Here is a 22,485-nt window from a genome sequence, read left to right as displayed (position 1 = left end):
AAATATTCTTCTTTATTATTTGAATTGTTTATATTATCATAAAACTATGATAGTTATAAACACAAAACTTATTTTATTCGATAGTTTATTAGTATTTATAAGTTTTCACTGTGGGATTTATCAATACGCTTTGTGAATTATTTTCTATTAATTTTTTTCGTAATAAACCAAACGCGACGCCTTGGTTGCATGCTCGCTCAAGCCAGCAGTACGCCCGTGACCACTGTCTAGGAAGGTACTGTGTTCGTGTCTCTCGTGCTCACATTACGTAAGATTTTAGCAAACAAGTACAAAGCAGGTATCATAGTATCAAAATAATTTGTTGAAATATATAGGTAAATGTAAGTCGGAAAGTACTAAAATAAAATTTACGTAATATTATTTTGAATATTATGCCACGCGGGATTTTTGTATATATGTACTTTAGGGAAGTTAGATAAATCCAAGATGACCCCCGCACAAAATAATGATTTCAGCAATATGGATATCGTGTCCGAGGTTCTCGAGGGTGCAGAGAACGATTGTGTGATCATATTTGAAATCCAAGATGGCCGCCGCACAAAATTATGATTTCAGCAATATGGATATCGTGTCCGAGGTTCTCGAGGGTGCAGAGAACGATTGTGTGATCATTTTTGAAATCCAAGATGGCCGCCGCACAAAATTAACATTTCAGCAATATGGATATCGTGTCCGAGGTCCTCGAGGGTGCAGAGAACGATTCTGTGATCATTTTTGAATTCAAAGATGGCCGCCGCTCATAATTATGATTTCAGCAATATGGATATCGTGTCCGAGGTTCTCGAGGGAGCAGATAACGATTTTGTGATCATTTTTGAAATCCAAGATGGCCGCCGCTCATAATTATGATTTCAGCAATATGGATATCGTGTCCGAGGTTCTCGAGGGTGCAGAGAACGATTCTGTGATCATTTTTGAATTCAAAGATGGCCGCCGCTCATAATTATGATTTCAGCAATATGGATATCGTGTCCGAGGTTCTCGAGGGTGCAGATAACGATTTTGTGATCATTTTTGAAATACAAGATGGCCGCCGCACAAAATAATGATTTCAGCAATATGGATATCGTGTCCGAGGTTCTCGAGGGTGCAGAGAACGATTGTGTGATCATATTTGAAATCCAAGATGGCAGCCGCACAAAATTATGATTTCAGCAATATGGATATCGTGTCCGAGGTTCTTGAGGGTGCAGATAACGATTTGTGATCATTTTTGAAATCCAAGATGGCCGCCGCACAAAATTATGATTTCAGCATTATGGATATCGTGTCCGAGGTTCTCGAGGGTGCAGAGAACGATTGTGTGATCATATTTGAAATCCAAGATGGCCGCCGCACAAAATTATGATTTCAGCAATATGGATATCGTGTCCGAGGTTCTCGAGGGTGCAGATAATGATTTGTGATCATTTTTGAAATCCAAGATGGCCGCCGCACAAAATTATGATTTCAGCAATATGGATATCGTGTCCGAGGTTCTCGAGGGTGCAGAGAACGATTCTGTGATCATTTTTGAATTCAAAGATGGCCGCCGCTCATAATTATGATTTCAGCAATATGGATATCGTGTCCGAGGTTCTCGAGGGTGCAGAGAACGACATTGTGCTCATTTTTGAAATCCAAGATGGCCGCGGCACAAAATTATGATTTCAGCAATATGGATATCGTGTCCGAGGTTCTCGAGTGTGCAGAGATCGATTGTGTGATCATATTTGAAATCCAAGATGGCAGCCGCACAAAATTATGATTTCAGCAATATGGATATCGTGTCCGAGGTTCTCGAGGGTGCAGATAACGATTTGTGATCATTTTTGAAATCCAAGATGGCCGCCGCACAAGATTATGATTTCAGCAATATGGATATCGTGTCCGAGGTCCTCGAGGGTGCAGAGAACGATTCTGTGATCATTTTTGAATTCAAAGATGGCCGCCGCTCATAATTATGATTTCAGCAATATGGATATCGTGTCCGAGGTTCTCGAGGGTGCAGAGAACGATTCTGTGATCATTTTTGAATTCAAAGATGGCCGCCGCTCATAATTATGATTTCAGCAATATGGATATCGTGTCCGAAGTTCTCGAGGGTGCAGAGAACGATTTTGGGATCATTTTTGAAATCCAAGATGGCCGCCGCACAAAATTATGATTTCAGCAATATGGATATCGTGTCCGAGGTTCTCGAGGGTGCACAGATAACGATTTTGTGATCATTTTTGAAATCCAAGATGGCCGCCGCACAAAATAATGATTTCAGCAATATGGATATCGTGTCCGAGGTTCTCGAGGGTGCAGAGAACGATTGTGTGATCATATTGTGGCCATCTTGGATTCCAAAAATGATCCCAAAATCGTTCTCTGCACCCACGAGAACCTTGGACACGATATCCATATTGCTGAAATCATAATTATGAGCAGCGGCCATCTTTGAATTCAAAAATGATCACACAATCGTTCTCTGCACCCTCGAGAACCTCGGACACGATTACCATATTCCTGAAATCATAATTTAGTGCGGCGGCCATATTGGATTTCAAAAATGATCACAATGTCGTTCTCTGCACCCTCGAGAACCTCGGACACGATATCCATATTGCTGAAATCATAATTTTGTGCGAAGGCCATCTTGGATTTCAAAAATGATCCCAAATTCGTTCTCTGCACCCTCGAGAACCTCGGATACGATACCCATATTGTTGAAATCATAATTTTGCGCGGCGGCCATCTTGGATTTCAAAAATGATCCCAAATTAGTTCTCAGCACCTTCGAGAATCTCGGATACGATATCCATAATGTTAAAATCATAATTTTGCGCGTAATATAACATTTCTCTCATACGTCGATAAAAAGATTTACTTCAAAAATGCATAAAAAATATTATCACAGTAATTCCGTACTCTAGCACAACTGTAAGTTTTAAAAAATATTACGCGGTCCTTCTGGGGCGGCGGTCGTTGACACGCATCGCTCGGTTCGTTCTCAGCCATGCCCGACGCGCGTGTCCATGCGTACCTATCGAATCTAACGTTCGCGCAATTTTTACCTAAAGTGTTGGGAAAACCTCGCCTTAAATGTAATGTAAATAGCCTATTGAAGGTACTTTCCGTTCATGTCCCATAACTTTGGGACATCCTGTATATATGTTCCCACACTCACTTGGCGGTAGACACAAAGTCGTTGAGCTCGCCGTCATCCCGCTCGAGCTGCTCCAGTGTGCGCGCCTCCCCCGTCGACTGCAGACCGATCACGACACATTTGCCGCACTTCACAGCCTCGCGGGCAGTCACCACCGCGTGATTCACCTGGCCACATATTACAATTTTATTTTATGTAATAAGGAGGACAAACGAGCGTACGGGTCACCTGGTGTTAAGTGATCACCGCCGCCCACATTCTCTTGAAACACCAGAGGTATCACAGGAGCGTTGCCGGCCTTTCAGAAAGGTGTACGTGCTTTTTTTGAAGGTACCCATGTCGTATCGTCCCGGAAACGCCACACAAGGAAGTTCGTTCCACAGCTTTGTAGTACGTCGAAAAAAGCTCCTTAAAAAAGCGCACAGTGGAGGACCGCCATATATCCAGATAATGGGGATGATATTCTAATTTGTGGCACGCCGTGCGAAGGTGGAATTCGTGAGCAGGAATCAGGTGAAACAGCTCTTCGGAACACTCCCCGTGATAAATGCGGTATAGGACACACAATGAAGCTATGTCTCTACGCAGCGCCAAGTGATCCAGCCGTTCACAAAGCTCTGGGTCCCCGACAATTCGAGCTGCTCTACGTTGCACGCGGTCAAATGGATCGAGCTGATACTGGGGTGCGCCAGACCAGAGATGACAGCAATACTACAAATGTGGCCGGACCTGCGCTTTGTAAAGGACTAGAATGTTGGCCGGCTTGAAGTATTGCCGTGCTCTATTAATGACGCCCAGTTTCTTCTAAGCCAATTTGGCTCTGCTCTCCAGATGGCCGCGGACTTGGCAATCGCTCGAGATTTCGAGACCCAGAATTCCGATATAGTATCGGAATCTCCTAGGGAGAGGCTTTAAGGGAAGTGTTGTCGAAGAGCGGTGATTCAACAAATGGGGTTTATTAAGTGGTAAACGCGCAGACTTCAGTCTTCTGGGGTTAAATTGGACAAGGTTCAATTTGCCCCATTCCGCGACCTTCTCGAGAGAGGACTCGATAGAAGATACAAGTTTCTCCCGGCACTGGTCAATGATTTCCCGAAAGAGACCTGCATGGCCCGTGTTTACGGCATCACCAGTGCTGTCGTCTGCATAGCAATATATCTTGGAGGTGTCCAACATATCATTGATGAATATTGCCGAAGATAGCACACAGCCTTGGGGCACCCCATCGTTCACGGGCTTGGGATTCGAGCAATAACCGTCGATAACGAGGAGGAGGATGGAGGTCCACTTGCAAAAGCTCTCGGGAAGCCCAAATGATGGAAGTTTTGAGAGAAGCGCCTTGTGCATACACGATCAAAGGCCTTCGCTATAACCAGGGTAACTGCCAGGCCTTCCCCCTTGCTTTCGATAACCGCCACCAATCTATGTGTTAGGTATACCAGAAGATCACCTGCCGATCAACCATGGCGAAGGCCGTACTGTCAGTCGTCGATCAACTGGTGATCCTCTAGGTATACCAACAGCTGGCGGTTAATTATGCTCTCCATGATTTTGGAGAGCAGGGAGGTAATGTCTATAGGCCTGTAGTTTGCCAGATCCGAACTGTCTCCTTTTTTTGGGATCGGATGGACAAGGGCTGACTTCCATGAGTCAGAGACAACGCCTTTTGTATATGAGTGCCGGAGTAAAGGCGTTAGCACCGGCGTCAACTCACGGGGCACACGTTCTAATCACGATTGGAGAAATGCCATCCGGCCCGCTCGACTTCCTGACGTCCAACAAAAACAGAGCTCGCCTAACAGTTTTCTGTCTGAACTGTACTTCATGCATAGAGCTCTGACACCGCGAGATGGTCGACGGTGTTTTTCCACTGTCGTGAAGAGTCGAGTTGGAGGCAAAAAGAGTGCACAGGAGATCGGTTTTCTCTATTGCTGTATGAGCCAGGGTGTCATTCCTCATGTGCAACGGCGGCAAGGACGGCTGGCTGAAGCTTTCGACAACGACCAGGACTTGCGTGTTCCGGTCGGGTAACTGGAAAGCTGCTCGCCGATTTTGACGACGTGCTTCGATTTCGCACGGGCGATTTGCCGCTTAAATATGGGAACGGCCTCCGGTCCTCGACACTAAACCATATTGTGTGGTAATTAACCCGGACGAGTCTGGCCCGATTGTGCTGTCCTCATAAGACGGCAGCGTGACTCTCTACTTCTAAAAAGCCCTTAGTCCGCCTTGGGCCTGGGTGTCCCCTATTCTTATTACGCCCCGGGGAAGCACAGGGCAAATTGTTTTCTTTATTGATTTCCGCGAATTCTTGAATGGCGTATACATCTCTCTGGAAGATGGCGGCATAACTCTCCAAGTTTTGTGCGGGATTTAAACTTGGACCGTTCTGGTCGAAACTACTGGGCTAATGAGACCAAACATCTTTTCTAAAAGTGACAAGCGCGTTTGCGATGATGCTCATAATTTTGTGCACAATCAAGAAAGGGGTAAAACGTATTACTTAACATAAAAAAATTTTCGTCTCGTAACTTAAAGTATCATTCTGAGACTTTTAGGGTCCTTTATATTTGCGACATCCAGACCTACGATCCCACTGAGCGTTTACCCTCAGGGCCTCAGATAGCTTGGTTCCCCCTTATAATGCATAAACACTGTGGGAGGCAGTATGTTCAGCTTCGCCCTAATTGCCGCACCTGGAAATGCACGTCAAGTCCCCGGTAACCACCATACAGCCAATCCCTGCGGGCTTACCTAGGTGCAGATTATTCTAGCTGGCTTTGTTTCACCACAGCATGGAAGCGTACGTAATTTTTGGCCTCAAGTACTCATAAGTGAATAGTATTAGCCTGAGCCGGAATGTTATTACCCGAAGTCCTTATTAAATTATTTTATGTTATTGGTATTGCCTTGAGATAAACGCTTTCTATAAATGATTATCGACTATATTATCGATTACATTATCAACTTTCATCAAATATAGAAAATCTAACAAATGAAGAGTGAAATAAGCACTTTTTTTTTTGCAAATATTAACAGTCTAAAATTTGAAATAATGAGGATACCTTCGCTGCAATGCAGAGGTACTTGAAGAAGCGTTGGTGAGCCGACCAGAACTGTCCCCACATGGTCTTCTTCATCCGGGCCTCAGCGTCTATGAGTTCGGCCGCCTCGGTGAAACGCTGCATAGCTTCCACCCACTGTTCGTTGTAAAAAAAACTATAATTATACACAACGCAATTAACAAGATCATACGATAGTTTAATCTGTATAATATAAGAGACACAACACAGCAGTTAGCACCTTTTTCGACATAGCGGAGAAGTACGTGATATACTTGACTCAAGTTTATGTCAAGTACCTACATACAAAATATAATCATTCATTTTAACGTTTTTACAAACTGTCGCAAAATATTTTTACACTGTTTATCTTATATATAAAATTCAAATGTGTCCCGGTGGTTGTTACCAAACTCCTCCGAAACGGCCAAACAAATTTGTTTGAAAATTTGTGTGTAGGTCTGAGAATCGGCCAACATCTATTTTTCATACCGCATTTTTTTTTAATTTTTAGATAAATTATTTATTTTTTGATTTTGTTATGATACCTACAACCATAGAATAATAGCGCTCAGAACGATAGTTTCATTCATAGTTCCTGTCAATATAAAAGCAACATTACAATTAATGTGTGCGTGAGCGTCACGTACTTACACTCGCCAACACGCACAAAGACAGCCAAATAATGTTGCAAGTGAATAAACATTTCCCTAAATCAGTAAATTGTAAGAAATACTAGATTATATGTTATAAAGAAAGAAGAAATAAAATATAAATTAAGAATTTAATAAAACATCACGTATTTAATTACTCTTGCAACAATTTTTGAAGTGTAAGTAAAGAAGTTCTTTAGAATCGTTGTTTTTTGAAACTCAGTGGAACGAAAAAGCGAGACAATAAAGGCGCCGTTTCCAGCTATATATCCGAGGTTTTCGAGGGGGCAGAGAACGCATTTGGAATAATTTTTGAAATCCAAGATGGCCGCTGTGCAAAATTATGATTTCAACAATATGGATATCGTATGCGAGGTTCTAAAGGGTGCAGTGAACGAATTTGGGATCATTTTTTAAATCCAAGATGGCCGCCGTGCAAAATTATGTATTCAACAATATTGGATATCAAATCCGAGGTTCTCGAGGGTGCAGAGAACAAATTTGGGATCATTTTTGAAATCCAAGATGGCCGCCGTGCAAAATTTTGATTTCAACAATATGGATATCATATCCGAGGTTCTCGAGGGTGCAGAGAAGGAATATGAGATCATTTTTTAAATCCAAGATATATTTTGCTGTTTTGACGAATGTATTAGCTTAACTTAAAAGTTGTGAAATTGTATTTAAGTGTGAAATGTGATTTTCTTATCATAATTTTTATTATAAGACGCTTTGTGACACCCTTTCACTGCACAGTTAGTAATATTTCAATTAAGTTTTGCGCACTGATTGTTCTGGAAGTTGACAGAATGACACTGACGCAGCGGGAAGCGTATGTGGTCATAAACGTCCACATTGAAACTGCTTCATTTCACTTGGGCCAACTCACCTTCTAAGCGTTATTATTCTATGCCTACAATATTAAAAAATACATACAACTTCAAATTTTCACCTGTCTACAATCAAACACCTGTTTTTGTATCGCGATTTTAGTATTATTCTATTCCATCCACGGATACGCAATAGAGAGAGATATATTTTGTAGATATGAGAATCGGTCGTAATCTATTTTTTTATAGCCCAAAAATTTTATTTTTTGATTTTTTTTATTACTTAATATGGCAATAAAACGTTTGCTGGGTCAGCTAGTCTTATATATAAAATTCTCGTGTCCCCGTGTTTGTTACCAAACTCCTCCAAAACGGGTCAACAAATTTGTTTGAAATTTTGTGTGTATATCGGGTAGGTCTGAGATAGGCCAACATCTATTTTTTCATACCCCTTAATGATAAGGATCACCCACCCCTAAATAATGAGTTCTCTATTGAGAATGGGAATATCGCGGAATGGGGTAAAATGAAACTTGTCCAATTTAACCTACACGACTCAACTAGGAATTAGGTAAATAAGGATATCATCCCCACCCTCTGTATATCTGGCGTTCCTCTACACGGTTTTCAAAGAACATTGTTCCACGTACCAACTTAAAACCAATCTGTGGAATGAGCTTCCTTGTTGGTGTTTCTGCTGAGGATGCCACATGGGTGCACCTTCAACAAAAGCGCATACACTTTTTATTGTAGCGCATGCATTTTGCATATAGAGACATGTTAGCTCAGTTTACAGGTATTCGGAACTAAACTAACATATAAAACTAATAACTCAAGATTTGACTCAAAAAACCTCGCGACATTGGAAGTTAGGTATAAGCTTTTTGATGTTTTTACAAATACGCAAAAGACAATAATATCGACATAAAATTTATTCCAGGGTTAAAAAGATGCAATGACGATTCAGAATACATTTTTGATTCATTTTACTCCTTTGTTCTTTTGATATGTTTACGACAGCTTTTGTGAAATGAATAAAACAACGCGACTTTTATCACGTAGAAAATTTGTATTTAGGGTCAGTCAGTTTGAAATATGATTTAAATAATTGCTGCTACATATCACGTTGCGTAAGTCAACATTAATATATAAATTAGGAATAATTCATAAATTATTCTTACTTATTGCGACATTATCGCCTGCGTGACGACACTAGTCGGGTAAAGGTGTTTTAATTGATTGGTGATTTTTGAAAGTGTCTTTCTTCTTCCGTTCAGAAGTTTCACTTAATCATTAATTTTTAGGGAAATAGCTACTTTAGTAGCCGAATAAAAAGATGAATACAAATCGCACTCGGTGCGCCAAGCAGCTACAGTAAAGTCTTAACACAGAGTTAACTTAGATTACGCACACTAGGTACTCGAACACAGTAGACATATGTAACAGTATGGAAACTAAGCCTTGTTGGTAAAATACTTACCTACACTTGCGTACACTCAAACCATGCAATAGGATTGTAAGGTTATTTTTCTAACCGATTTTAAAAAGGAGGAGGTTCATTCGACTGTATTTTAGAAACGAAATTCCTTATGGGGCGTTGTGGAGCGTAAATTTTTTATATATAGTGTATGTATTATGGCTCTACAGTGTCTAACGCAATATTATAGTCTACATATAACAGTCATTTCAAACATTTGTAAGTACTTGCCGTACTGATACATAATATGTCGGATATTAAGGAAGGTGTACGCGCTTTTTTTGAAGGTACTCATGTCGTATTGTCTCCAAAACACCGCGCAAGGAAGCTCATTTCACAGCTTTGTAGTACGTGAAAGAAAGCCCCATGAAAAGCGCACAGTGGAGGATCCGCCACACATCCAGATGGTGGGGACATAAACTTGTTATGCGTATAACTCAGTTAATACAATTTAGTAAGTCTTGTTGGCCAATGTATACAACGTGGTGATATTAATTGAACACACGGGGAGAGCTACTTCATCTTAACCGTAAAAAATTAATTAAAAAAAAAATCAAAAAATTCATAATTCACCTAGTTTATTTTTTTTTTCCATAATATCCTTTCGGAACATCCTGTAAGAAACCTAGTAGCCGCGAGCTAGCGTAGGTACTGACACCAGTTGTTCCACACCGCGCCGTAGCCATCAGAACTCGTAGGTGAATAGCACCCACGAAAGGGTGATTAAATTTTTTTTTCGAAATGTGTAATTTCTATGTTTGAAAGTTTCAATTGTTTACGTTAATATTTAGAAATCTTTTTTTTGATCACGGATAAGTAGTTGTACCAGAGTGTTCATTTAATGTCGCGATTGTAGCGCCGCTCTGTATATAATACATAATAATAGGCATTTATAACATAATCCTAGAAAATGTACAAAACAAATGTGTTACGATATTCAAAATAATAAAAAATCGTTTATGCGGTGAAGGTTACTTATAACATATATTACTTTATTAATGATACCACATATTGGGAATGGTGCGACCCACCTCAGGTTCTTTTTAATTTTATAAAAAAAAAGAAGCCCACTGAGTTTATTGCGCCCGTTCTTCTCAGGTTTTTTTTTGTTCAATAATTGATTTAAAATTCTATTTTTAATACAAATATTTGAATTTGAATGACGGGGGACGATAAGAGAAGATATTGTGCATGGTTTACTTATGGTGAGTAGGGAAAAAACTAGATAAAGCCTAGGTATACCTTTCATTGGCCTTTGTTGGTCGGTATTCTTTGCATCACATGAGGCATTAGGCAACACACTCACCAGGGCCACGGCCTTGTCGTAGGTATCCTTGAAGGAGTCGCTGAGGGGCACCTCTTCGATCTTGAACGAGACTCCGTGGAAGCTGAGCTGGCGGGCAATGTACATGCCACGCATCTTCATGTCCATCGCCACAATCTCCATGGCACCCACGCCTCTGAATAATATTTGAGTATCATTAGATTTGGGTACCACAACGGCGACCATTTCTGTCGTGAAGCAGTAATGTGCATTACTGTGTTTCGGTTTGAATAGCGCCATAGAGATTTAACATCTTTTGCCAGTGTCGCTCAGAACTTTTGAGTTTTTCAAGAATCATTCCCGAGCGGCACTGCCGGGTAGTGCCCACCTCTTCTCCACGGCGTTGATGAAGTCCATGAAGGTGGGGAAGGGCGTGCCGTCGCCCCAGATGCCCAGCCGCACCATGTAGGCCATGTTGCGCGGCTCGGACGCGCCCGTGGCGGACGCGTACACGACCCGCGCGCGCGGCAACTTGGTCTGCAGCTCCAGCGCCGTCAGCCCCGTCTTGGTGGCCTTGCCCGACCCCACCGGGCACAAGTTCTTGGCCTTGTGGCACTCGTCGAACACGATCTGTGCCAGCTCAGGTTGTATTGCACTCCCAAACACATATATAAACATATACTACATTTGGTTATGTGGTATAACTTTATGTTGAACTGTATCATGATATAATTTGATTTTAATAGCCTATTCAATGGAACCGACTTCTATTATACATATACAAATTATTGATCATGAATAAATGTGTCTTATAATCATTTTTTAATGGAAGAGGAGGACAAACGAGCGTGCGGGGGTCACCTCAAACAGCTCTACGGAACACTCCTCATGATAAATTCGGTAAAGGACACAACGGAGCGACGTCCCGACGCCAAGTGATCTAGCCGTTCACAGAGCACTAGGTCCCCGACAATTAGAGCTGCTATGCGTTGCACTCGATCAAATGGCTCGATACTGGGGTGCGCCAGACCAGAGATGACAGCAATACTCCATGTGTGGTCGGATTTGCTATTTGTAAAGATAATGCTAAAATTATTATGAACATCTAGACAAATGATTGAATTCTATCCGAAATCATAGATTTGGCTAATAATTTGATAATCTAAGATAGCTTGTATAATTTTTTTCAAGGATACGAGTCCATCGAAGTCCTCGCCGCACCACTGCAACAGTTGCTTGAGACGAGTGCGATACTTGGTATTGGCGGACGTCTCACCAATCAGCGCAGAGTATGTGCAGAATATCACGCCCTTCTTCACGTTACTATTGACACCGCTCGATATCTTCGCGTATTTAAACTGTAGAAAAATGAATAATTTGTTTCAATATACAACCTCCATTCACAAGAAAAACTAAACGTGTGCAAGTTTAAACAATTTGCTATGTTTTTAAAGTGATAAAACCCTCACTTCTAGGATTAATACTAAAATAATATTGTAGATGAAGCCACAACCTGAGAGTTCAACAAAGCGTACAAGATTTTATAGCGATACGTCACTCGAACGGTTGGCTCAGTTGGTTAGAGCACCAGCACGGAACGCCGGAAGTCGTGGGTTCGGGCCCTGCATGGTTCATAACATTTTGTTTTTCAAAAAATTTTATTTGTGTGTGCAATTTTCTTCAAATGTCAAATAAATAGCGAGAATTGGCAAAATAACTTTTTAGTATCATTTTAATATTTAGATCAAAGTTTGTGTAAACTGTACTTATCATCAGATTAAATGTTAAATTATAAATTCATTAAAATAAAATTGTTATAAAATACTATGTGTTAGGTATAACACAACTGCCACCACCGAACAATTCTAATTTAGATGATGTGCTCTGTGGCAAATTATTATCATTCTCTTTGGCCACTTCTAAGATGGCTGCTTGTAGAATTACAATAAAAAAATTATCCGAAGAATGCTGTTTCCTTTCCTTTCCGTACCGAACCATCACCAAATTAAAACAACTATTGCAATTGCAAACAAATACAACATCTTATATAACTACCATTTTAACATTTCATTACTTTGATTATTAATAATAATTGAAATGACGTCACGAACAGACGTTATGACACTGTCAATCCGTTATTGAACGAAATTCTGAGTTGAAAATTCAAATTTACTATCAAAATATTTATTGTCTGTGGTGCTTGGAATTATTTTGGGAATAGTAGATATTTTTTTATGTATTCCATAAACAAACAAGCGTACAGGTCACCTGGTGTTAAGTGATCACCGCCGTCCACATTTTCTTGCAACACCAGAGGAATCACAGGAGCGTTGCCGGCCTTTAAAGAAGGTGTCACGCCCTTTTTTGTAGGTGCCCATGCCGTTTCGCCCCGGAACCACCGCACAAGGAAGCTCATTCCACAGCTTTGTAGTACGTGGAAGAAACCTTGAAAACCACACTGTGGAGGACCGCCTCAGACTGGACTCGGACCACACATCCAGATGGCAATTCGGCGAAAGGAATCAGGTGAAACAGCTATTAACTAATATAATCGAAATGTTTTTCAAAATCAGACATCATGCCTATTTATGAATGGCTATTGGTGAAGCGTCAATGCCTTTTGTTTTTAAATAAAAAAATAGGTTAGAATTATAATTTGTATACTTATATATATTAGTTTATTAAGTATAAAATTTAATTTGTTAAAATAATTTAAATTCCATTTTGAATCCTCGCGCGAATATATATCCACGCAATACCCATAAACATATATCGAGGCTTAATGAGGATTGTCTCGAAACATTGCCAGTAAATGGCAGTTGTAACCCTTCTTGCTCACCGACTACCGAATTACATTAGCTCGCGCCGCTCCGCTTTTAAAATTCCTATTTGATGAAAACTTAAAGAATCCCGTGAAATAAGTACACCTGCATCTGTGCTTCAGTGCGACCCTACGGTGGAATGTTAAGTTTTGGTGTTTCAAGCATTCCACCGGTGCATTTAATAGGATCTATCTAGGATATCTATCGCCGGCCGGAAGCCACTGGAAGAATACCTTTAACTTGTTTTTAAGAACAAAAATTGTAAAGGTGTAGGCTATTTACACGCCTCACCAGCAATCTTCGTGCGAGTTTGTCGGTATGTGTACGCACCTTACTCAGCGAGTGCACGTCGATGCAGTTGGCGCCGATATCCCGCAGGTCACGCTCGGCATCGTACTTGAGGTCGTTGGAGACCGACACCCAGATGGCGCGACGTCGGTTTCGCATGTAATTCTCGAAGATGATGCCTGCGATTGTGCGGCCCTTGCCCACGCCCGCGCCGTCTCCTGTCACAACGCAAAAGCAAATTATTCATTGCATATCAGCATTGCATTTTACCAGTGGGAGGCTCCTATGCACAGGATGCCGGCTTGATTGTGGGTACCACAATGGCGCCAATTTCTGCCATGAAGCAGTAGGTAATGTGTAAAAAATAAGTTTTAAAAAAACTAAAAAACACGCTTTATATAAAATTCAACTAAAAAATAGAAAATAAATTTTAATAAATTTTAATTGAAAATAGTGTAAAAAAATATATTTCATTATAAACAAAAGCGTAGGGTGTAGAAGAATTAGTCAAATTAGTGTAATGTCATCGGTCCTCGATAAATCTACAAAGTTTGAACGATATCTAGCCGTTTAAAGTGGGTCAAAATCGCGCCCAAAGAAGGCGGTTACAAACATACAAACATACAGGTGAAGCTAATAAAAAGCGTGTAATATTACTGTGTTTTGGTCTGAAGGGCGACGTAACTAGTGAAATTACTGGGCAAATGAGATATAACATCTTATGTCTCAAGGTGACGAGCGCAATTGTAGTGCCGCTCAGATTTTTTGGGTTTTGCAAGATTGTAATGTGCAGGGCGTATCAATTATCATCAGATGAACGTCTTACTCGTCTCGCCCCTTATTTTCATAAAAAATACATTGCCTCGACTTTGTGCATAATACCAGAAATTCTATTCTGACATACATGGGTTATTATTGTAGGATTCCGGGCCAGTTGTCTAGTACAGATTATCAAGTCATCTCTTGATGACAAATAAAAAAAAATACGTTTGAAAACAACTTCAAAAACATAAAAGTATAAAATAACTTAATCAAGTTTCAATTTAATACACCTCTTATGCAAACCTTTAATATTAATAAAATACTATGATTTATATGTGCCACCTATTGATAAATTTTAAGTCGGTGCCAAGCCCTAAACAAAATAAAACTTAATATTATAAACAGCTTACTTATTGTAATTATCATCGATGTCTTGCCCACTTGGGTTGTTTTGTTCTAGACGAAGGTATCCTGCTCAAAGTAACGCGTAGCGAGTGTAGGTACCTCTATTACATTTGGCTCGGCACTTCAAACCTATTAATAGGTGGCACATACAAATAATAGTATTATTATATTCAGATTAGGTTTGCATTAGCGGTGTATTAAAATAAATCTTAATTATGTTATATTATACTTTTTAGTTTTTTAAGTCTGTTTTTTTAACGTAGTTTTTTATTAATGTCTGTAATAGGTTGTTCCGTTAACTGCAGTAGGTTTTTTCTCGATTACATCAGTTAAACTATAACATTTCTTTAAAAGGCATAAAAAGGCATTTATTTTCTCAAAATTGATTCCTTTAGAATTCTTTTTGATGTCATTTCTAATAACTACTAGATACTACTACCGCTTCGGAAACAAATGGCACTCTGAGAGAGAAGAAGGGGCGCAGGAAACTCTCCCAGCATTCTTTTTTTGCGCTCTTTTCAATAAAAATATACAATATTCTAGAGTCATTTCTATCGCTATAAAATAATCACAATCTAGTCTCAGGTCTTTATATTAAATAGCCATTTTTTTATGTACCTATGATAGGAAACTTTTAGGCGGAACTATTAATAATTACACCTGCCGTGTGTAATTATTGTTTTATAATTTTGCTAATATTTAAACAAAGTTTTGTACCTCATTGTTGATGATGTAAAAAAACAGTTAACTGCACAGAAACTCTCCAAAACTAAATCAATCACTACTTAAATACGCTCTTTTTCGGTTTGTTTTGTACCTTTATCTTTTTCCATTAAATGAATCCTGTGAGAGTTTTGTGAATTTTACATTTTTCTTTCTTTTTTCCTCTATATACAACTATGTACTTATGAAATGCGTTTATAAAAATCTGTACGAGTGGAACATCGCACATCACATTGCGCCCTGTCAGCAGTTGCGCTGGCGCGTGCCGTGTTTCCACATTTTCCCCAGTTCACGTTCGAGCATCAATCGGTTCGCGTGTGCTCATTAACATTGACCATTATAACCATTTAGACTAAGTCAATAAACTAATTGTTCTTAAGTCTAGTTTATTAAATTAATCTGTAACGTGGTGTACATCGTGGTACAGCGTGGAGTAGAACGCGGTCCTTCGAGATTTAGTAGTAAATCGGGACTGTCGCGAGTGAATAGTGAACACATGTCAGTTAACCTTAATTGCGACATTTATACCAGTGCATTTAATTAACCATACCATATCATTAACCATAAACCATTACCAAAGTGCTTCGAGAAAAACCAGACAACCACGCGGCACTATTCAGAGTGAGATCTTTTATTTTTTTACATATTATCATACTTGTTACTATACAATTTTAATCATGGAAGCTCTATTAACAGCCCAAGAACAAATAATGTCAGCAATGGAAACCCTTCGAACCAATTTTAAGAAGGATGGGCCGGAGCGTAAGACGCCTGCCTATATTGAAAAAAGATTAAATACTTTAGATGGCTATTGGAGTGAATTCCAAATTAACCACACGAAATTGCGTGCTGAATATGAGGATCCAAATCATAGTTACGAGGGGAGGTCAAAAAGTTCGCGGAATGACTGGGAAAAAAGATGAAATGATACATTATGTTATTTTTCCTTTTCAATATATTCCCCCTTAACACGAATACATTTTTGGGATCTGGCATATAACTTATTAATACCGTCGAAAAAATAGGTTTTGTCTTGGGCGTCAAAATACGCCGAAATCGCCGACTTGACTTCATCATCGTCTCTAAATTTTTTTCCACGCAGCTCTTTCTTCATCTTTGGGAATAAATAAAAATCGCTAGGGGCCAGGTCTGGACTGTAGGGTGGATGGCGTAGTTGTTCAAAACCGCATCGATGAATGGCAGCCGTCGCAACATGACTCGTGTGAACGGGCGCGTTGTCGTGCAAAAGGAGTACACCTTTTGTCAGTTTTCCTCTTCTTTTTTCTTTAATAGCTTCTTTTAATCGGTCCAATAGGGAAGCGTAGTACTCTCCCGTTATAGAAACACCACGTTCTTTATAATCGATCAAAAGAATACCTTCAGTATCCCAAAAAATAGTCGCCATGATCTTTCCGGCCGATTGCGACACTTTAAATTTTTTTGGGGGTGGTGTGCCTTTTTTGTGCCACTGCATCGACTCCTGCTTTGACTCAGGCTCATAGTGGTGAACCCAAGTTTCATCACCGGTTACAATTCGGGCCATAATTTCTTCCCTAACTTCTCCACAGCGGTCCAAATACTCGCGGGAACAGTTGACGCGCTCACGTTTTTGCAGCGGCGTGAGCATTCTCGGGACCCACCTTGAACACACTTTACTCATGCCAAGATGTTGATGAAGAATATTTAAAATTGTGGTTTCTGATACTCCAACTGATGCTGCAAGTTGTTTCTTCTTCAACCTTCCGTCTTCCAATACAAGTTTTTCAACTTTTTCAATGATTTCCGGCGTAGTGGCCTCAATGGGCCGTCCAGGTCGAGGATCATCTTCAATTGACTCCCTTCCTTGCTTGAAAAGGCCGTGCCATTTGTAAATCATGGTTTTACCAGGAGCAGAGTCTCCGTAAACAGCTAACATCTCTTGCAAAATAGTTTGAGGCGTTTTTCCTTGTTTGGTGAGGAACTTTACGACGGCGCGATGTTCAATTTTCTCCATAGTGGCTAGTTTGTTCCCGATTTACTTGTTCACTCGTTTGTAACTCGAAAGCTAATGACCCAATTAGGCTAGAAATTGGCATATATAGTAATTATGAGTTACTCAAGTAGCGGCTACCTGGAGGAGCGACCTCACCCCCGCCAACCCCGCCATTCCGCGAACTTTTTGACCGCCCCTCGTACTTTAGGGATTGTTATTATCAAAAGGCTCTACAATTTTATAATGATTTGAAAAATCTTATAAGTACATTCAAAGCAACTAAACCATTATTAAGACCAGCAACCCCACAGTCTTACGACTCAGATCGTCAGGTAACACCAATGTCGCCTGCCGAGGGGAATTCGTATTCCACATCTAAGGAACACTTGACGTCCCAGAATAGTTCTAGGCGAGGTGAAGATATGCTACGAAAGCAAAAAAGTAATTTGAAAGCTTTAAAACGCGCCACTGAAGCTGTGGATATAGAAGTCATATCCGAACCTTGGGAAATTGAGGACGTCTTGACCAAAATAAGGTCGAGGTGGTCGGTCATCGACTCTCTGCATTGGGTGATCGATAGTGAAGGAATAGATAATGATGAATACGAGGCAGCTTTCAGTGCCTACGAAAATAAGTTTGAAAACATGCAAAAGGTCTTAAGATCAAAAATGTATTCTATTAAATATAGGGAAAATTCTACTCCTCAAATGGAGATACCAACATTTAGTGGCAATTATCAACAGTGGTTGTCATTTGAGGATTTGTTTTGTGAAACCATAAACAAAAACAAATCCATACCAAATGCACAAAAGATGCAATTTAAAAAAAATAAATTAAGGGGTGAAGCCGATAAACTGGTACAGCACTTAAAAATTAGTTCAGACAATTACTCAATTTGTTGGGAAATTTTAAACCACAGATATAGTTACATGCGTCTTATTTTTAATTCGCATATTCACATATTACTGAATTTACCAAATCTGCAACAACAGTCAGCCGCACTTATTAAAAGATTGCACGACACCACTAATGAATGTCTGAATGCTATTAAAGCAATGGGGGTCGATATAACATCTTGGGATCCACTAATTGTTTACATCTTAGTCCAAAAATTAGATACAGAGACTCATAACGACTACATAGAGTCGCTACGGAACCCGAGGGTTTACCAACTATCACAGATTTTTTAAGTTTTTTGGATATTAAGTTTACCTCATTGGAGTCTACGAAACGTAGACATTAGACAAACGTAGATTTTCGGGTCAAGTACATTCAATCCGACAGGCATTCATGAAAATTAGAAGAGCTCATATAAAATAAGAAACAATAATTATGAATAAAAATATTCAACATAAGTCGATTATTAACCATTCATCAATTAGGTCGAACGATATTGCATTACAAAGGATGTGGATTACCAGTGGGAGGCTCCTTTGCACCAGTGGGAGGCTCCTTTTACCAGTGGGAGGCTCCTTTGCACAGGATGCCGGCTAGATTATGAGTACCACAACGGCGCCTATTTCTGCCGTGAAGCAGTAATGTGTAAGCATTACTGTGTTTCGGTCTGAAGGGCGCCGTAGCTAGTGAAATTACTGGGCAAATGAGACTTAACATCTTGTCTCAAGGTGACGAGCGCAGTTGTAGTGCCGCTCAGTCGGCACTGCATTGTAATGGGCAGGGCGTATCAATTACCATCAGCTGAACGTCCTGCTCGTCTTATCCCTTATTTTCATAAAAAAAAAAAAAATTCAATGCAAAACATTTTTAGATTACTCACCAGAAAACCGACGAAGAACCATTGAAAATAACAACTTATGTACGAATTGTTTAATAAATCACTTAGGCAAGGAGTGTAGATTAGAAAAAACATGTAGATTTTGCCAAGAAAAACATAACACACTTCTTCATAAAGCTTAGATAACGTACTTACCAACAAAATCAAGTCAGCATGCAGTGGAAGAACCTAGAAAAACTAATATATGCGTATCTACCTTACCCCCACAAGTATCTCCTAAGCTATTAGCCACAGCGAAAATTAATATTGAAGCTGTAGACGGTTCCCAACACGTCATGCGCGCTCTGATTGACCCATGTGCAGAATCTTCGTTGATAACAGAGAATGAAGCACAGATATTAGGCTTACCACGCATTAACCGAAACTGTCTGGTTGTAGGAGTTGGAGAGAAATCTATAAGCAGTAAGGGAGCTATTAAAATCACCATATGCTCATTAATTAATGACTAGCATTACAACAGAGGCGTATGTCATGAAACAAATAGTCGGCAACTTGCCTAACCAATCGTTTACCAAACCAGAGTGGCCACAAATTAATAAATTAACTTTAGCAGATCCAGAGTTCTATTTGAAAAGACCTGTAGATCTTATATTAGGTGTAGAAGTATACAAACTAATCATACTACCAGGCTTTATTCGTAAAAGCGCAATGCAACCTGTTGCTCAAGAAACGGAGTTGGGTTGGATCTTAAGTGGTGGTATTCAACTACAAAATAATTGCCATGTCGTCAAAATTGATTTAAAGGATATTCGAAAATTTTGGGAGATAGAGGACATTTCGGATAATGCTATAGATATGGAAACTGATGATTTCTATTGTATTCAGCAATCAATTAGAGACGCAACGCCAACCAGATGGACGTTACGTTGTGAGATTACCATCAAAACCAGATTTTAAAGAAAAATTGGGAGAGTCCAGAACCAAAGCGGTCGCCCAATTTCACCAATTAGAGAAACGTTTTATCAAAAAAATAACCATTAAAGAGAATTATAAGCAATTCATTAACGAATACATTGAATTAAACCATATGAAGCAATGTTCCGGTAACCAGACACCGGAATCATATTTACCACACCATTGTGTGATACGCGCGGAGTCATTGACCACTGCAACTCGTGTCGTTTTTAACGCATCAGCTAAATCTTCGACGGGTTATTCGTTAAACGATTTAATGTATAGTGGGCCTAATCTACAGAAGGATTTACTCAACCTTATTATTAGATGGCGTCAATATGAAATTGCTTTTACTGCTGACATCGAAAAAATGTTCAGGCAAGTGTTACTCAATGAGAAAGATCAACCTTTGCAAAAAATTTTTTGGCGTGACCATCCCAAACAACCACTTAAAAATTACCAGCTAGCTACTGTTACATACGGCACCAAGGCTGCACCATTCCTAGCTATGATGACTTTAAAACAGTTAGCCAAAGATGAAGCTCATCGTTTTCCTGATGCAGCAGAAATGTTGAATACCAGCTTCTATACTGATGACGTATTGCACGGGAGCCATGACCTTGAATCCGCAAAAAGGTTAAAAGCAGAACTTATAGCCCTGTTAAGTTCGGGTGGATTCAATCTCAGAAAATGGTCATCTAATAAACTTGATTTATTTGATGAAGATACGGAGAACAGTAGTAATGATCACACATATATTTTCAAGCACCAAGAGTCAACAAAGGCCTTGGGATTACAATGGAAACCAAGTGATGATGAGTTTTCGTTTAACCTAATATTAGAACCATCGTTAAAACTTACCAAATGCACTTTATTGTCTGATATATCAAGAATATTCGACCCACTTGGTTGGTTATCACCTGTTACAACGAAGTTTAAGTTGTTATTCCAGGAAATTTGGTTACTTGATCTTCAGTGGGATGATATATTGCCAGAAACCATTGTATCTAGATGGGATACCATAAGAAAAACTTAAATAATAACATAAAGCATATTAATATACAACGTTGGCTACAATGCAACGCTAATGACACCATTGAGCTTCACGGATTCTGTGATGCATCTGAAAAGGCTTATGCTTGCGTTATATACGCTAGGATTCATAAGAACGAACAAAACAAATCGTCGGTTGTCATCGTAGCATCAAAAACACGGCTTGTTCCGTCCAAGAAGATTATTTCGCTACCTAGACTAGAACTATGCGCCGCTGTTTTACTATCAAAATTGATAAAAACAACTTGTAAAGTGTTTGTCTAAATTTAATATAAAGATATTTGGTTGGTCTGATTCCACAGCGGTATTAGGATGGTTGAGCGGAGATCTTAATCGATGGAAACTATTTGTGGCGAATAGGGTCAAACATGTAACAGAACAAATACCGTCATCATGCTGGGGCTATGTACAGTCCAAGGACAACACTGCCGATTGCGCAAGTAGAGGAATCACGGCTGACCAGCTAGTTCAGCATTCTATATGGTGGTCCGGGCCAGGTTGGTTGCTATCGTTTGAGGAATAAACCACAGAAAGTACACCCTACAGTACAAATGCAGAGATTAAAATTTCAACACAAATAAATGTGTCTACGCTAAAATATGAAAATGACGTCATAGAAACCTTATTAAGCAGACATAACAATTATAAGCAAGTATTGCGGGTTATGGCTTGGATGTTTCGTTTCTCTATGAGATTGAGTAACAAACCATCATATCTAACAATACCATAACTGCGAAAAGTTAATTTAATTTTATTAAAATATGTACAATCATTGGAATTTTCAGAGGATATCAGATATATTAAAAAGCACAAGCGAGTGCATCCTAGGAGTAAGATTTTAAATATGCATCCTTTTCTGGATGACCAAGAAGTTTTAAGAATGGGGGGACGAATATCAACAGCAAATATAATGAATTATAACATGAAACATCCTATAATTTTTCCACACAACCATCATTTGACGGATATGCTTATTGGTTATGCTCATAGAATGACTTTCCATGGCGGGGCACGTTTAACGCAATCATGGCTTCGTCAACAATATTGGATTATAGGCGGATATAGTGCAGTTAAAATGAGGTTAAGAAAATGTATTATATGTAGAAAGCATAATCCTACAAAACATAACCAATTAATGGGTGATTTACCACCAGCTAGAACCAATATTTCGAGACACTTTTATCATACAGGAGTAGATTTTACAGGGTTTGTTGATATAAAGGACGAGGAATAAAATGTACCAAAGGATACATTGCTGTATTCATATGCATGGCAACCAAGGCTATTCATCTGGAGCTTGTATCCGATCTTACCGCGTCTGCATTTATAGC

At 39.6% G+C, this 22,485-nt stretch overlaps 1 protein-coding gene and 1 long non-coding RNA gene across 3 annotated transcripts in view; one reads left to right on the top strand and one right to left on the bottom strand.

Moving 5' to 3' along the window:
- The window catches only part of LOC126967036 (protein strawberry notch), an 80,975-nt gene that overhangs the window by 41,885 nt on the left and 16,605 nt on the right, over positions 1-22,485 (bottom strand). For both annotated transcript variants that reach the window (XM_050811345.1, XM_050811346.1), the window contains 6 exons: positions 13,593-13,768; positions 11,637-11,798; positions 10,829-11,070; positions 10,483-10,636; positions 6,220-6,354; positions 3,176-3,321 (listed from right to left, as the gene is read on the bottom strand). In XM_050811345.1, coding sequence (XP_050667302.1) covers positions 3,176-3,321; positions 6,220-6,354; positions 10,483-10,636; positions 10,829-11,070; positions 11,637-11,798; positions 13,593-13,768 — 1,015 coding nt within the window. The remainder of the gene's footprint in view (positions 1-3,175; positions 3,322-6,219; positions 6,355-10,482; positions 10,637-10,828; positions 11,071-11,636; positions 11,799-13,592; positions 13,769-22,485) is intronic.
- On the top strand, positions 476-1,617 carry LOC126967067 (uncharacterized). The gene is made up of 3 exons (XR_007729868.1): positions 476-598; positions 899-998; positions 1,497-1,617. It is a non-coding gene; the product is annotated as an uncharacterized LOC126967067 (long non-coding RNA).

Source organism: Leptidea sinapis, chromosome 12 (assembly GCF_905404315.1).
Source record: "Leptidea sinapis chromosome 12, ilLepSina1.1, whole genome shotgun sequence".
In the NCBI taxonomy this organism is placed as follows: Eukaryota; Metazoa; Arthropoda; class Insecta; order Lepidoptera; family Pieridae; genus Leptidea; species Leptidea sinapis.
This window is presented reverse-complemented; position numbering and strand designations above follow the sequence as displayed.